Consider the following 18,155-nt stretch of genomic DNA (forward strand, 5'->3'; position numbering starts at 1 on the left):
CGCCATGTAACTAGACTAGATGCCTCATTAAACTGCTGTTGGAAGAACTCCAGTTTGTTGCGTCGTCCTTGCAGGCGAGTGCGGCGCGACAAGTGGTGCCGAAACCCGGGAACTTCTCGCACCGGCGGAGACGACCTCTTTGGAGGTGAGTTCAGAACCACAGCAGCTGGGGCGGCTTTATTTTGGACCCCTGCCCTCTTCTGACGCCGGCACCGGGTGCTTGTGACCTACCCCATGGGGAACTCTCCTAGTTGTCACCTGTTGCGGGCCCTGCGGGGTCTTCTGGCCACCCGGGAGCTTCGTATCCCTGACCGTGTCCTGCGCCATTTTGTGCAGGACGTGGACCGGGTGGCCCCATGGTTTCTCCACTCGGGGTCTTTAACGATTCCGAGTTGGGATAAGCTAGAGCAGGACCTTCGCCGTGCCCGAGAGTCTGGTCCCCTTTGGGAGTGTGTTCTCCCTGTGTGGGCACTGGTGCGCTCCTGTTTAGAGGACGACCGTTGCAGCGGTCCGGTCCGGGAAGGTCAGCAAGTACTCAGTGATTATCAAGATACTATGTCTGAGAGAGGCAAAGTGGGTCCGGCTCGGCCGGGGCGGCCGAGGAAAAGGCCGGAAAGGAAACGTAAGTCCGCGGGTAAACAGGAACGGCGGGGACGCCCGCCGCCTGAAAGGGACATGGAGGAGGTGGCTCTCAAAATGGCCTCCCTCCACATGTCGGCTTCCTCTTCTTCCTCTTCTTCCTCTCGTCCTTCTTCTTCCTGTTCTTCTTCATCGTCTCGCTCTTCTTCCCGTTCGCGTTCTCGCGAGGCGGAGGAGGGGCTGTCTCCGCAGGAGAAGGCGGAGCTGGAGGAGGCGGCGGCTAGATATGAGGCGGAGCGTAATCGCCCGCCCCCGTACGCTACTGCACCTCCTTTTCCCGTTGCGGGATCCGCCCCTCTAAATATGGAGGGCGGAACCTCGTTTGTGCCTCCCCGAGCTAGAAAGAAGATACAGAGGGAGTTTGCTTTCCCCGTCTTTGAGGACGCTAATCAACATCGCTTTCACGAACACCTAGATTACAAGCAACTAAAAGCTTTGGTTGAAGCTGTCAAGGCTTATGGGTGCAATGCCGCTTACACCCGTGGCCTACTGGAACGGCTAAGTGCGCATGCCATGACCCCCAGTGATTGGGCTGGTACCGCGCGGGCCTGTCTATCCATGGGGCAATATTTAGATTGGAAATCCATATATCAAGAAGCCTGTATTAATCAAGCTCGGCAGAACGCGCAGCAGGGCCAGCCTGCCTGGGATGCTGATATGCTCTTAGGACAGGGTCGTTGGCAGAATAATCAGCTTAATTGGTTCTCCGAACCGTGCCAGAGCCCCTTAATATAATCTCTGATTCTGCTTATGTTGTTCAGGCTGTCCGTCACTTGGAGACAGCCCATTCTCTTAACTCTCGCAGCACGGTGTTCTCCTTATTCTGTGCTATCCGTGCTGCCATCCATTCGCGCCGGTCCCCATTTTTTATAACGCACATTCGGGCCCATTCCCTTTTGCCGGGCCCCATGGCGCGCGGCAATGCCCTGGCGGATCATGCCACTCACGCTTATTGGGTTGGCTCTCCGTTGGAGGCAGCTCGCCAGTTTCATTCTCTATACCATACTCCTTCACTGACGTTACATCTCAAATTTGGCCTCTCGCGGGCAGCCGCACGCGATATTGTGCTGCAGTGCGCGGCCTGTGCACCTTTTCGTCCAGCACCTCATGTAGGTGTCAATCCTCGTGGTCTTCGGCCACTCCACTTGTGGCAAATGGACGTCACTCATTACTCCTCCTTTGGCACTCTTTCTTATGTCCATGTTTCTGTTGATACCTGCTCTGGCATAATTCATGCCACTCCCTTGACAGGTGAAAAGGTAAGTCATGTCATCACCCACTGCTTAGAGGCTTGGGCTGCCTGGGGTAAACCTCAGGTTATCAAAACTGACAATGGCCCTGCCTATACCTCACAAGCTTTTTGTCAATTCTGCACACGCCTAGGCGTGGAGCACCGCACGGGCCTTCCCTACAACCCCCAGGCCCAGGGTATCATAGAGCGTGCCCATGGCACCTTAAAGGCCTATCTCAAAAAACAAAAGGGGGAGACGGGGACGAGCCCTTTGGGCTTACGTACCCCTAAGCCTGTGCTCTCTCTCACCTTGTTCACTTTAAATTTTCTTTTGCTGGATGATCAGGGGCGCTCTGCTGCGGACCGCCACGCCAACCCCGGTTCCCCTTTATCAGAGCAGGTCTTGTGGAAGGATGTCCTGCTTAACAAATGGAAAGGCCCAGATCCGGTTGTGAGCCGGTCCAGGGGAGCTGTCTGTGTTTTCCCACAGGACACTTCTGATCCAGTGTGGGTCCCGGCACGCTTAACGCGGCGAGTGCAGCGGTTGGCGGATGTGGAGGATGCAGATGATGGGGCATCCGCTGCCGGGGATGCTGCTGCTCCTGACCTTTCTGCTGCTGGCCGCATCGGTGACGACGGACCGGCGCTCGGCCATCCTGTCAGTGTTCCCGAGACCGATGCCGGTGACCCATGATGCCCAGATCTTCCCCCGGCTGTTCGCTACTAATGCCTCTTTGGGCCTTGCCAATCTTACATGGAATTCCTCCTCAACATTTGAGACGTCGGTCCACGCTATTCAGCAGCGTAATCTGTCTTTCCCCTCCACACCTATCTGGATCACTGCTACTTCCTCTGGTCCTGGTGTTCTCAATTGCTCCACGGCAAACTGCTCCTATGCCCGTTGCTGGAATGCCTCCAGCCAGTCCATGGCCTCGGCATATTCCTTGGCCGGTGGAGGCTCCTAGCTTCTTGACCCTTTTCCGACAGCGAAGAGATTTTGGCATTACTGCAGCTGTAATTTCTACATTGGCAGTGACTGCCGCACTGGCAGCCGCTACGGCTGCAGCGGTAGGCTCTGTTCAGACAGCACAGACGCTGAACAACCTATCGGCATCTGTGGCTACAGCTCTGGACACACAATCCGCCGTCAATGCGCATCTGAAGGGTGGTATCATGATACTGAACCAACGTGTGGACTTGGTCCAGGAGCAAATAGATGCCTTATGGCAGCTGGCACAGCTGGGCTGCGAATGGCGTTTCACAGGACTATGCATTACCGCGGTACCGTTTGATAATGCTTCCGCCGCGGCCAACAAGTCTCGTCAATTATCTGCTATGTTGACAGGACACTGGTCTAGTCAATTTACCGCCTTGACCCGGCAGTTGCAATTGGAGATCACCCACATTAACTCCACACGCCTGGACTTGACAGTGACCAATGGTCTCTTTCCTACATTTCAGTCAATAGTCCGAGGACTTCGGGACTGGGCTGGCCTGGGGTCCCTAGGGTTCATGGGGATCCTGGGAGCAGGTTTCGTGATCTGGGGGTTCCTGCGCGTTCGTGCACAGCGCCGCAGGGACCGAGTGGTGGTTACCCAAGCCCTAGCCGCCCTCGAGTGTGGTCAATCCCCTGGCATCTGGCTACAAATGTTATGCTCCGAAGGTCAAGACCGCCTCCCCTCTCGCACAGCGTGACATGGCCCATGCACTCTGAGGGGTTTCCCCATTGCACCAGATTGTGGCGTGTCACCCCCTTACCAGCCGTTGTACCTCCCAGAGTCTCTGCTCATTGCACGGGAGACGGTGGCCTTTGCACCTGCTTCAGGGATTCCACCCCCTGGATCCGGACCTTGAGGTTGGAGTCCCCAAAGCTTGTGTTGCAAAACAAAAGGGGGAGCTGTTGGGAGCGGTCTCTGATTACGGGTGAGCACATAGCCAATAGAATCATTGCTGGGAGCCTTGTCAGGGCCCTCTACCAATCACTTCCCGCCACGACTACCTGCAATGGTATATAAGCCCACTGTCCTTCCTGTTCGGGGTCTCTCGCCATGTAACTAGACTAGATGCCTCATTAAACTGCTGTTGGAAGAACTCCAGTTTGTTGCGTCGTCCTTGCAGGCGAGTGCGGCGCGACACTAGATGATCTATAAAGTTTATCCTAGGTCTAATATTCTTTAATTTTGGCACCTCATTGGTCTTATGCATTTATACTTCAGAAATAAGAAATAGGAAAATTCTAATTCTAAATTTTTACTTTCTTTTTTTTCTTTTTTTTTTTTTTTGAGACAAAATCTCACTTTTTTGCCTGGGCTAGAGTGAGTGCCGTGGCATCAGCCTAGCTCACAGCAACCTCAAACTCCTGGGCTTAAATGATCCTACTGCCTCAGCCTCCCGAGTAGCTGGGACTACAGGCATGTGCCATCATGCCCGGCTAATTTTTTTTCTATATATATATTTTAGTTGGCCAGATAATTTCTTTCAATTTTTTTAGTAGAGACGGGGTCTCGCTCTTGCTCAGGCTGGTCTCGAACTCCTGAGCTCAAGCGATCCACCTGCCTTGGCCTCCCAGAGTGCTAGGATTACAGGTGTGAGTCACCACGCCCAGCCAATTTTTACTTTCTTAATGTTTAAATCTATTGTGGCATTATTTGGCATTAACATCTATAAATCCCAAAAGATCTGACATAATAATCTGAAAAGGGATGTCAGTGTTCACAATTTGAGAGCAGCTGAAAAAAATGTCTAAAGTAGCAGGAAAATCTAAAGCTTGTAGACATATACTTTTTGATTGAAAAGATCTCCCTTTATAAGGCCAGGCGTGGTGGCTCATGCCTGTAATCCTAGCACTCTGGGAGACCGAGGCGGGTGGATCGCTTGAGGTCAGGAGTTCGAGACCAGCCTGAGCAAGAGTGAGACCCCATCTCTACTAAAAAAACAGAAAGAAATTATCTGGCCAACTAAAATATATACACAAAAAATTAGCCGGGCATGGTGGCGCATGCCGGTAGTCCCAGCTACTCGGGAGGCTGAAGCAGAAGGATTGCTTGAACCCACGAGTTTGAGGCTGCTGTGAGCTAGGCTGATGCTGCAACACTCACTCTAGCCTGGGCAACAAAGGGACACCAGTCTCCAAAAAAAAAAAAAAAAAGATCTCCCTTTATAAATGTATAATTTATTTTCAAATAGCATTAAAATATTTATTTCAATATATTTTAATAATGCTTATCAGAAAAGTATATAAACATAATTAACTAAAAATATTTCCACATCAATGAAATTCAATATAATAAATTTCTCTAAGGGGCAAAGAAACTGGATGGCTTTATATATAAGCCTCTAGAATTTGCACACAGACCTTACTCAGCTTAAGCCTGATTTATTTTTCTAGAGTTCAACAACTCCAAATAAAGAAAACAAAAATTTACCTTCAGGAGAAGCTCTTCATGTTGCAGGTTATCAGAATCATATGGCCTTTTCCTCACACTTTCTACATCCAAATAGAGCTGTTTATAACCAGTTATCTGCAGTAAGCATGTCCTCATGCAGATTTTAAAACTGAAAATGATAAAATTATTTTTTAAAATCATACCTTCTTATTGCAATAAAGTAATGCTTTCCATAGCTTATGGTTCATGTGTCTACTTAGAAACCATATCTTGGCTTTCAGTTTAATACAAGATGCACCAAGAGCCTCCTTAAACACAGAACAAAATATTACATAGGATATAGAACCTAGAAAGAGGGCAAGACATGGCAAGAACAGCAAAGTTTGCAATTCTAAGGATTTGTCCTCTTCTTTTTACATTTTCTCTGGGCAATCCCATATATTCTCAAATCTTTATTGCCAAATATCACCAATAGACCTAATTTTCCAAGTGTATACAGAACAAATGGTTCCATGATAGGTTATCTCAGTTCTCCTAAATACAACAGCTTAACTTCCCTGAAGAAACATGCTCTTTCTTAAGCAAGTCTCTAAATATATTTATGACATCACTAACCATTAGGTCCCCAAGCTAGAAGACTCTGAATTTGGACCCACCTCTCTCTGTCAACAATAGTCAGAAGTGGTCAAAAATAGTCCCCAAGCCCTTATCCTGTTTTTTTTTTTTTTTTTTCCAGAATATTACGGGAGTACCGAAATGTCTCTCAAAGCAATCTTCATATCACTATTTTCCCTGCTGTATTTATGGCTCTGTCATTTCTTGCCAGAATGACTCAAGAGTTTCCTAACTGTTCTTTACTCCCTCCACCAGCCTCCCACATCCCCAAATGCACCCTCCATCTTCCTAAAATACATACCTGATAATGTGGCTTGTTTGCTTAAATATCTAAATCCCTCAGGACAACATCTAAATCCCTCAGAATGGTATGCAAGACTCTCCAACACATCAGTCTAGCACTCCATTCACTTCTCCAGCCACAGCTCTGCTTGTAGTCAATGCTCTAGCTACAAATGACTCCTTGTCATTCCCAGAAACACAAATACTTCTGTCACTGTACCTTGCTGGCACCATTCCTTTACCCATTCATCAAGGTCTAGCTCAAATGTCACCTCTTTTCTGGAACTATCCTCATGGTTCCCTCCTAGACTCTTCCCTGTCTCAGTGAAATAAATCGTTAGCTCCTCTATATTTATACAGGAAATGCTGAATGAAGGAAAAAAGGCTGAATACTATGCCAATATGCTAGTGCTAGGAACACAAAAATAGAGTAAGTCTCCCCTCTTATGGAACTTAGAATTTATTGGGGAAAGGACAGCATCAATCACTGACTGTAGTACAACAGGTTAAATGGTGTGACACCTCTGTGAGAGCCCAAAGCAAGGCAGCTAACTCAGACGGAAGAGCCAGAGAAGACCTTCCTGGAGGACGATATAGGAACCTGATTTTGAAGGACAAAAAAGACAGAGTAGCAAAGTTATTTAACCTTGGGAAAGTAATGGTAAGTTACCCTGAAGAAGGCAGATGGTACCCTGGCCTTACTACAGTACTGGGAACCCAGAGATACAGGTTCCAGTCCTGCTTCTGTCACTCACCTCTCTGGGCCTTTATTGGTCATCTAGTGAGGTGAGAAGGTTGAATCAGATGATCTCCACAAACCATTCAGCTCTGAAGTGTTACAACTGTGTGTGATCTCTACATTTCACAGGCTATAAATGCATAACAAAAAAGAGAATAATGTAAAAACAGCACACCTGGAATCCTTCTCAGGGTTAATATTCTTTTCCTTCATTATATCTTCTACACATTTGTCCACTTCACTCTCAACAACACGTGTTGCCCTCTGTAATACCTATTTAAATGAAAAAAAGCTGAATGAGAAAAATCCCTTAGAGATGAAAAAGAAGTTTTGAGGCATTTAATCAACTTTACTAAGTAGATAGTAAAATGCAAAATAAACCTCAAAGTCCCCAAATAGTCTAGTCCCCATTTACCTCTTCCTTCTCTAAACTCCTACTTATGGTTACATTCAATACCAGCCTTTACTTCTTTTGTGTATATCAAAGAACCTGGTGGAATGCTGAACATATGGTACTCATTCAAGTCTTTGAATGATCTAGGAGAGGGCACTAGAGTTCTTAAAAGTAACATCTTATCTACTGTTCCACTTAAGTTTGGCAAAATTTTGGCACACATAAAATTCTATTAATAAATTCTGTGACCAAAACTGTTATAATCAATTGTAATAATAATAGTTACATTGATATAAATAATACTGAGTTTCCAGTTCCAGAATCTCTTCAGTGAAATAGTAAATGAAAGAAATGCCACAGACTATTTTGAGAAAAAGAAATTTTCACTTCCTACTCTTTATCCTTTCATATTTCTCATTTATTTATTCATTCACTCAATAAATATTCAGAGTCCTTATCACATTCCGGGCATTGTTGGAGATGCTAGAGAAATGTCAGTGAACAAAAGAAACATTGCCCTTTTTTTTTCTATTTGGCAGGAGGGAATGGAAAAATAAATAAGTAAAATATATAGTATATTAGATGGTGGTCCACGCCATGGTGAAACAACTAAGGGAGGAGGATAGGGAGAGGAGAGGAGTGCAATTTTAAGTAGGGGGTGCTCAGGCAAAGTCTCCTAGAGAATGTCATAACTGAGTAAACGCCTGAAAATGAGGAACTGAGCTAAGCTTTTAACTGGAGGAAGCATATGCTGCTTTGAAAGAAGAACCAGCACAAAGGCCCTAAGGCAAGAGCATGCTGATGGGTTTGGAAAATGACAGGTAGAACAGTGCTGATGACAGTGAGCAAGATAAGAGTAGTAATAGGTGAAATCAGAGAGCAATGAAGAGGGCCAGATGGAGTTTTAGTGAACAGCAGTGATAATGCCGGTAAACTTCTAACAAGAGAGATGTCAAAGCATTTGAAGGGATATACTCCTAAAGAACTAGGGATAGAGGCTGGGACTGAGAGTGTTGTGTAAAGAACTTAGTTATGGTTTTACTCCCTTTACAATTTCAAGGACAAAAGAAAAAACACATTTCATGAGACAATTCATTCTAGAGGGTTCAGCACTCAAATAGTTCCAAACTTATGACATCTCAAAGCACAACTTGTTTAAGGTCAGTTTGGAAAATGTACATGCAGTTAGAGCAGTTATGATTAACAGTCCCCCAAAAGCATACTAATACAACGGTCCTCAAAGTACTGCCCCTGACCAGCAGGAACAGCAAAGCAGCTGGGAAAATGTCAGAAATGCAGTCAGAACCAAATCAGAAATTCTGGAGGTGGGGCCCAGTAATCTGTGTTTTAACAAGCCTTCTGGAGATTCTGATGCATGCTCAAGAACTACTCTTATAATATATTTGAAATATAGTACCTCTCCAAGTACGTCTGCTACAGTTTATGATATTGTTACTTTGGGAAACTGCATCCCAAGTTTCAATTAAAAGAACTGTATGGGTGGATAAGATACAAATAAGTTTTTAGAACCAGGAACTTGTCACCTTTCTGGACCCTTGCATCCTCATTTTAAAACAATGTATTAATCACTCTGTAATACTTCTGAACAAAAGAGGAGAGCTCTGGACTCCTCCCCCCAATAATCATTATGGATGAGTTATTCTTGAATAGACTGTTCATAAGAAAAGTGTAATTAAGTCAGTAAACCCCTATGTTATAGGTCACTCTAGGACTACGGTCCCAAACCCGCTGGCCAGAACTGGTACGGTCTGTGGCTCTGTGGCCTGTTAGGAACCAGGCCGCACAGCAGGAGGTGAGCAAGCCAGCAAAGCTGCATCTGTATTTACAGCCACTCCCCATTGCTTGCATCCCCGCATAAGCCCCACCTCCTGTCAGATCAGCAGCAGCTTTAGATTCTCAGCATTACATTCTCATAGGAGCATGAACCCTACTGTAAACTGTGCACGCGAGGGATCTAGGTTGCAGCTCCTTATGAGAATCTAATGCCTGATGATCTGAGGTGGAGCTGAGCTAGCGCCAGAGAGTGGCTACAAATACAGAGTATCATTAGCAGAAAGGTTTGGCTGCACAGTAAATGTAATGAGCTTGAATCATCTTGAAACTATCCATTCCCCCATCCTCCCACCCCCTGTCCATGGAAAAACTGTCTTCCATGAAACCGGTCCCTAGTGCCAAAAAGCTTGGGACCACTGCTCTAGGACCTAACAGATATGCTTGCAATGCTCAATTAGGTCCGTTTCGTTTCTGGCATTAATCAGTAACATATCAATATCACTATCCAGTAACAAGTCAACATTTTTTGACCCTGATCCACATTTTACATCATGACCAAGTACAAACATTCATATGGATATCTAAAATACATAGAGTTGTACACATACATACATAACCAAAATAAAAATTTCCTAAAACAATATGTAACCTTATTGTGACCAATGATTTCTAAATATTTTCTATTCTATTCCTTGTTGTTTAATGTTGGTTGTGATCTATTTCAAGTAATTGTCTAGATTAGATGACCCATATTCTATTTTTGCTATACCATATAATCTACATATAGAACAAACTGTGAAATACTAGAGGCAAGTAACAGTATGTGGTAGACTGAATTATTGGTCCCGATTTTTTCACTTCCCTGTAATTGAATTATATACCCACCTGCCTACCATGGCTTTATGGTGGGTATAACAAGTTTCTCCACCCCTTGACTTAGGCTGGGCCACTTATTTTAATCAATGGGATGCTGATAAATAGGACAAACACAGACTTAAAATACGTCTGTGTGGTTGGGCCTTCACTTATCCACTGTGAGAACATTTGGCAGCTACCCACTACCCCCCAGCCCCCACAAACCTGGATCCCAGATGAGACAAATGGAGTAGACCTGAACTTGGCATCACCTTGAGGAAGAGCATTTTCAGCGGACCCACAGACACATAAGCAAGAAATAACATTGTTTTACGCCCCTGAGATTTTATAATAGTGTGTTACAATAGTGTGAGCAAAAGCTCACTAACATATAGCATGAGTTACTGTGACCCAGGGTTTTCTCTAACTATGTAAAGTTACTTGTTTTTCTCTCTCATTATCTATCTTGAAGACACAGTCTAAGAGAAGGCTTTCACCCTAAGACCTGGCTTTCCCCAAAGCAATCAACTTCGAAGGCAAAATAAATAAGTGAAACTTCAGAACACTCAGGACTAATGATTCAAATATCTTCTTTGTGCATGAAAATCACCCCCAGAGAAAATGTTTTGAAAACAGAATAGTACTTCTACAGTGAGAAAATTTCACTCAATGCTCTTTATAGCCAAAACTCTTCTAGTAGGACACTAAAAATAATTCTAAAATTGAAACATTCCTTTAAAGGAAAAGCATGTCCAAGTTAAATTTTCTAGAATTATCACATTAATATGATCCTACCTTATTCTTGGAGTATGTCAAGGAATTTTCTGGAATAAAAAAAATGTTATCACTTACATGCTATTTGTGAATTACTTCATAAATAAATGGCAAAAATATCAAACCAGTAGTAAATTAGTTTAACAGTAACAGGAGATATAATTTCTACATGAATAACATAGCAAATATTTTGAAGTTTAATCTTACAGTATGGAGTAGATATGATTCCAAAGACCTCAACCAAGCACAACACAACATGCCAAAGAAGTCAAAGATCACATGGCTATATGAGGATGGTTTTTTATCTGGCTTCTCAGTCCTGTTACATTGGTCTATGTCTCTGTTCTTGTGCCAGTACCATACTGTTTTGGCTACTATAGCCTTGTAGTATAGCTTGAAGTCTGGTAAATTGATACCTACTAATTTGTTCTTTTTGCTTAAGATTGCTTTGGCTATACGGGGTCTTCTCTGGTTCCATATGAAGCATAGAATTATTTTTTCTAGATTTGTGAAAAATGATGTTTGACAAAGCAGACAAAAACATACACTGGGGAAAAGAATCCCTATTCAATAAATGGTGCTGGGAAAATTGAATAGCCATACGTAGAAGACTGAAACAGGATCTGCACTTCTCACCTCTCACAAAAATCAACTCACAATGGATAACAGACTTAAACCTAAGGCATGAAACCATAAGAATTCTAGAAAAAAAAATGTTAGAAAAACTCTTACAGACATTGTCCTAGGCAAAGAATTTATGAAGACCCTGAAAGCAATCACAGCAACAACAAAAATAAATAAATGAGACCTGATCAAATTAAAAAGCTTCTACACAGCCAAGGAAACTATCATTAGAGCAAACAGATAACCTACAGAATGGGGGAAAATATTTGGATGCTAAACATCAGATAAAGGGTAGATAACTAGAATTTATATAGGACTCATGAAAATTGGCAAGAAAAAAATCAAACAACCCCACTAAAAAGTGGGCAAAGGACATGAACAGAAACTTTTCAAAAGAAGATAAATGGCCAAGAAACATAAAAAGAAATGCTCAACATCTCTCACCATCAAGAAAATGCAAATCAAAACCACAGTGAGATATCACTTAACTCCAGTGAGAATGGCCTTTATCAAAAAGTCCCCAAACAACAAATGTTGGCGTGGATGCAGAGAGACAGGAACACTCATACACTGCTGGTGGGACTGCAAACTAGTACTACCTCTATGGAAAGTAGTATGGAGATACCTCAAAGAACTAAAAGTAGAACTACCATTTGACCCAGCAATCCCACTACTGGGTATCTACCCAAAGGAAACAAAGACATTCTATAAAAAAGACATCTGCACTAGAATGTTTATAGCATCACAATTTACAATTGCAAAGATGTGGAAACAACCCAAGTGCCTTCAATACATGAGTAGATTAATAAAATGTGGTATATGTATACCATAGAGTACTACTCAGTCATAAAAAAATGGTGATCTATTGTATTATGCTCAATGGAGCTGGAGCCTGTTCTTCTAAGTGAAGTATCACAAGAATGGAAAAAAACAAACATCACATGTACTCACCATTAAATTGGTGTTAATTGATCAACACTAATGTGCACTTACAGGAAGTAACATTCGAGTCGGGCAGGTGGGAAGTAGAGGAGGAGGAGTGAGGAGGGATGGGTAAATTCACACCTAATGGGTGTGGTGGGCACTGTTTCAGGGATGGGCATGCTTGTAGTTCTGACTTGCGTTGTGCAAAGGCAATTTAAGTAACCAAAGTGTTTGTATCCCTGTAATTCTGAAATAATAACAAAAAAAAAAAAAACAAGCCAAAGAGGTGCTGCCAACTTCATTACCTGGGGTCATCTGTTTCTGTGCAGACCCCCAAAGTGTCTACCAACCACCTCCAATTCATCTGTGCCTGCCTCAGAACAGCCCAGGCCCCCTAAACTCATTTTAAGACTACTGTGAGAGTGTTCTCTACATTTTCTTCATTTGTTAGCCTTACTGAATAAATGTTTAGATTTGATGTGATAGCAACTGAATTAACAAAGGGGCAAAGACTTTAGATTATCTGGCTAACTATCCTTTAAACAGACAAACAGCAAAACAGCTTTTCCATTCTTGGTTTCTGTTTCAAGAACCACAAGAACATTTTTCTTGGTCTAGTTTAACATTTTTTCTGACATATTTACTAATAGTCTCTTTTTTCTCAGTGATTTGAAAAATTCAAGAAAAATGCTTTTGCCACAAAGCCTTAACATATGTTCTTCTCCTACACTTTAAAACACCAACTCATACGGCCTGCAGAGATTCTTATCAAGATGTACTTTGTTCTGAGTACAAAGGGGCAAATCAAAAGGGCAGGCAATAATTTAAGTTGGCCATGAAGTTGTAAGAAAACTAGGAAAGTAATTAAACTTAATCATTCAGCTGCCCTGAGGCAGCTTCTGTCTGTCATTCTTCCAATGTTGTCTTGGATACTTGTTCCAATTGCCAACACCCCACTCCCCCAAACTTACAGGGGTTGGTTTCTTAGTAGAAGAACATGTGATCAACACAAAAGGAGATCTGGTTAATTCACTAGTTTCTATTTAACACAGTGAGCATGAGCTACATGGCCTTCCCTACCCTGTCTGAAAAGAAGTGACTTACACCACATTTCTTATTCATCTCTGTTCTAATCTAGAGCAATATTTTCAATTAAGCACTGAAAAACTGATGTATTTTAGAGGGTAACAGAGCAGCATCGTTCAACAGAAATATAATACAAGCCAAAATGTGAGCCACACGTGTACTTTAAAATCGTCTATAGCCACCTTAGAGTAAAAAGAAACAGATAAAATTAATTTTAATACATTGAAACCCAACATATCCAAAATATTATTATTTCTACACACAATGGATATAAACAATGAGACATTTTTACACTCTTTTTTCTTATAGTCTTTGAAATCCAGTGTAATCACACTTACACTTATAGCACATTTCAATTCACACTAGCAACATTTCAACTGCTCAATATATTTGGCTACTGCCTACGGTATTGAACAGTGAGAATTTTGAGTCTAATAATCTTTCCTAGGGACCATTGGCTAATTACTGTCCTTTCATAAAGAAATTAAGTCAGAAATTGAAAGATTGATGAAGGATGCTAAGTATAAAAATGGATCTAGATCAAGGCACTTATTCTTGCCATCCCTTTGAGTGAAAATTTCAATGAGTTTATTATAAATACAGAAATTTTTCTCTAGAAAACAAGTTCCAACTATACTCTCAGGAACAACTGATAAATTTAAGGAGCCAGAGAAGATAATCCTTCACACACATAAAGAATCAAATAATCACTTTCTTTTTCTCTAAAGTCATACAATTTTAGAGCTGAAAGGATTCAAAGTGAGACTCAGGTTAAATGACTTAATCAGGATACACAAGGAGTACATTTGTCACTGTGACTATTGAGAAAAAATATTCCGAGTTAAATTTGTATTAGTTGCCAATTTTTCTTTTTCGAATTACATTACCTATCCTGTGTGTCCTCTGTGCACCTACATAGGTATCAAAAATTCGCTGCAATTCACACTTTCCAGTCATCTGTCGTAAGAGCCATTTCATCCAAAATCGAAAAAAGTGCCCATAGAAGAATTCCCACAAAGAAATAAACATTTTTCCTGGAAGAGGAAATACATAAGACAAGCTTAGTGACTTTAAATTGAATTTTAAACTTAAAAATATCAGTTTATCCATCTGATCAAATCTCAAATGATATTAAAATCTATTATTCCATCGTCTGTTTTGTGATAATGTTTAGGCATCTATGAAAACAATAACAGGTATAATACATACCATTTAGATAAACTGATGGCTGGCCAAATGGTCAATTTATCACTTTTTTAAAAACTGTAAAATCGTAACTTACTTAGTCAAGCTATTTAATGGCCTGAAAGAATAATAGAATGGTCTGCACTTTTTTGCTAACAATAGTTGTATTTCGTTACCTTAGTTTCCTATTTTAATTTCTCATTCTTTGAAAACTGGGGCTCTACAGTTCAAGAACAAGAGGACCCCAACAAAGCAACAATTAAAATACACCAAACATCACATTTGTTTTTTTTAGGAATAAGCTCTTTTTAACCCTTGTGGATAAGTCGTTACAGCCGTTCCAGTAAGGTGATGCCAGCAAACAAAAACACTACATAAGGCTTACAAATTGTAGTATGCAAGTTAACATGGAGTATATCACACGAGCTAAGTCGTGATTTTCCGTTCAATAGGTGAAGGGTAGAAATGCAATAGGAGTTTAAAAAAAAAAAAACACACTACACACTCGGTAAACTGGATCTTAGGTCATAAGAAAAATCATCAGCTTCTTAATGAAGGGGAGGGGGAGATGCAAGTGAGGGGAAGATACTTAAACAAAAATGCTCATCCTTCCTGCCTTAAACATTCTCCCAGACACGTCCTCTCTGGACTTGGGCCTGAGGGGCTGTCAAATTCGAAATCCCGCAGGTCAGTGCAGAAACAGTGCATATAACACAGCTGGGCTGATCTGTATCTTTAAAATGAATCCGCCTAATCCGCGCTCATCGGGACAAAAGAAACAGAACTGCCAAGCGGAGAGAACGCCAGCCTCGCGGCGTCTGAGCACCCCAGACCTCGGGGAGTCGCCGCACCAAGCCCCCCTCGCGCGCTGCCCGCGAGTGGGAGTGAGAGGCTTGCACAAAGCCCGGCCGCCCCAGGCGCCCCGCAGATGTCCCGCGGAACACCGCGGGGCTCGCGCAGCCCGAGCACTCTCAGCGCAGCCGCACCGAAGCAGCGCAGGGCGAGAGGAAAAGAAACAGCATCCACCTCACAGGAGCGGAAGAACTAGGGGGAGCAGGCGCTGCCTCGATTTCCCCAACTGCAAAGAGCCGGCAACGGAAACGATGCTACTTGCGGAGCCCTCCCTGCAAGCACCGCGACCCGGAAGTCAGGGCGCGAGGCCGCGGGACCGCCTTTCGCGGACACTGCCCGCCCCCGCCCCCGCCCCTCTGGCCTCTTCCGATTGGCCCGCGCTCCACCTATCGCTAGCGCTGAAAGGAGGTCCGGCTGCGCTGCCCCGGCTCGGGCTCCCATTCTAGGAACGCCAGGACGGTTTCCCTGGCAACGGCTGCACGGAGGCACGCCCAGCGCAAGTGTGCGGACTCCTAGCGCGGCTCTGGAGACTTTTCGTAAATCTCAGGTCGTTTGCACAAGTTGGCACCGCGTACTACTCCTAGGTTTCGAGCATGGCAGAAACTGTGTGCTTTTAGTAACGCTTATAGCGCAAAGGTTACAAAAACGCTTTCTCCTACATTGAATCTTAATTCTGCGAGGTAGTTATTAATAGCCCCACTTTATAGAAGAGAAAAAGAAATTTAGATTGATTTACTTGCCCATGGCTAAGATGTGGCAGATTAGGAGAGCCCTATATGTTGAGAAAAGAAGTTTGGACTTTATCCTTTCATAAACTTCTAAAAGTTAATTCATCCAACATTTATTCTCTGTTTTTTATTGAAAAAGTAATTTTTGCACATGATTTTTAAAAAACCTACAACAGTACATTCATTAATTCAACAAGTATTTGTTGATTGCCTGTTTATGCACCAAGCAGTGTTTCAAAAAGGAGTTATACACTGAACAGGCAAACAGTTAGTATGTCAGGTGGTGCTAAGTATTAAGGGAATTAGGGAGTGTGAGGGGGAAGGTCATTACATAACGTGTAGTTAAGGAAGCCCTAGTAATGAGGTGACATTTGAACCTTATTGAATGAAGGAAGAGAGTATACCATGAGAGTATCTGGAGGAAAAGTATTTCCAGGCGCCAGAACGGCAAGTGCAAAGGCACTTGGGAGCATATTGGAATTGTTGGAGGAACAGCAAAAAAGCCAGTGTGGCTGGAGGAGAAAGAGTAGGGCAGAGAATAGAAGTATAAAGGACAACTGACATTTAAAAATTACTTCCCCCAACCCACCAAAGACTCCTGGTCCTTCAGTCCCATTGCTCAGAAGTAACAAGTGTTAGTTTCTTGTTTATACTTTCAGAAATATTCTATGCAAATATATATATTTATATTCCCACCATTTCCTTGTTAACACGAATTGAAGCAAGCAATGCACACTTTCCCACATCTCAACCAGCATTTTTTTAATGGACTAATTGTACAATACTAGACATGTGCAGGGTGCATAAGTCATTGTTCCTCCCCACTAGGTGCAACCAACAATGAACTTGGTAATGAAGTCTAGATATATGCTATAATAATAAAATCATAGAATCTTAAATCTTGAAGGGAACATAGAAATCATCCAATTTAATTTTTTAAATTGTAGACTAAAGATTCAGAAAGGCAAAGTGCACAGCCAATTTGGCAGATTAAGACTTAGAAACTAAGTTCCATTTCAGAAGTCTCTCCATTATTACACAAGGCTTTTATATAATAGAAAGTAAGATAATTCTGTATGTAATCTTTTTGTCTTTTCAAAGTTCTATACTCATTGTAGGCAGTGCAGAGAAGAACACTCTCATCCTTGTGTTCATGCTGCCTGTTGGCCTGCTTCTATCCATGTTTTCCCCCATGAGAAGAGAATGCTAATCTGTTTTGTCAGAACTTGAGAAATTGGTTGAACTGCATTTATTGGAAGCAGGGTCACTGTACATTAAAATAGCCTCTATGTATCAATTGCCTTTTTTCTTTACCACTAATTCATTTGTATGTAACTGGTAGATATAGTAAACCAATTCAGTTCCTCAGGAAAGACTGGCCATCTCTTTTTCTGTCTTATTCTCTTTGGGTTTCTTCTTCCATATGGCTAGCTAAATGGTGGTTAAATCCCAAGATTAGGATTGTGTCTTCATGGAGAAGGTAGGACCTAGGTCTCTAGGTCTCTCGGCTAACCAATGTGCTTCTACCTGGCCTTATCAGATACACCTACATGGAAACCAAAGGCTACAGTGGAATGGAGCTTGGTTATATTTTTGAATGGTACTGAGGAATCTCTGCTTTCTTGGATTCTCAGACTAAACAGCCATGGGGCTGTTGATTTTAGAAACTGATTGATTAATGGAAACAGTTGATATAACTACTAATGAACAGCTTGCTGCTGTGTTCAGTATTTGATCCACAGAGGACCCAAATTATTCTAACTATCAATGCACCTTTGGAGTATGTGAAGTCTGAAATGCAACAAATTTATACTGAGAAGGAAACTTTTATGCTTATTTTGTTAATGGTGAAATGGGTTACCTCTCTGCAAACATTAAAAATAGTAAAGACAGTGGCAATCCTTATTGGTTTTATGATGACTAGTGTTGTGGTTCCGTAAATAACATGCCTCTGCCCCAAACTATGATAGACACTGTGATTATGGGGAATCTTTCATGCATAAGTTTCCCATATGATTCTTTTAATGAGAGAACAAGGGAATACACA

The 18,155-nt window shown here is 42.6% G+C and overlaps 1 protein-coding gene across 3 annotated transcripts in view; it reads right to left on the bottom strand.

The window, feature by feature from the left end:
• ELMOD2 (ELMO domain containing 2) overlaps positions 1-15,687 on the bottom strand; it is a 30,662-nt gene extending 14,975 nt beyond the window's left edge. For 2 of the 3 annotated variants that reach the window (XM_045552233.1, XM_045552234.1), the window contains exons 1-5: positions 15,555-15,660; positions 14,231-14,377; positions 10,731-10,759; positions 7,068-7,165; positions 5,296-5,425 (exon numbers count right to left, since the gene is read on the bottom strand). In XM_045552233.1, coding sequence (XP_045408189.1) covers positions 5,296-5,425; positions 7,068-7,165; positions 10,731-10,759; positions 14,231-14,372 — 399 coding nt within the window. In that variant the 5' untranslated portion in view covers positions 14,373-14,377; positions 15,555-15,660. Of the gene's footprint in view, positions 1-5,295; positions 5,426-7,067; positions 7,166-10,730; positions 10,760-14,230; positions 14,378-15,554 lie in introns of all 3 variants that reach the window. The other variant, XM_045552232.1, reaches the window with a different exon arrangement.
• Between the last annotated feature and the right edge of the window lie 2,468 nt (positions 15,688-18,155).

Source organism: Lemur catta, chromosome 5 (genome assembly GCF_020740605.2).
Source record: "Lemur catta isolate mLemCat1 chromosome 5, mLemCat1.pri, whole genome shotgun sequence".
In the NCBI taxonomy this organism is placed as follows: Eukaryota; Metazoa; Chordata; class Mammalia; order Primates; family Lemuridae; genus Lemur; species Lemur catta.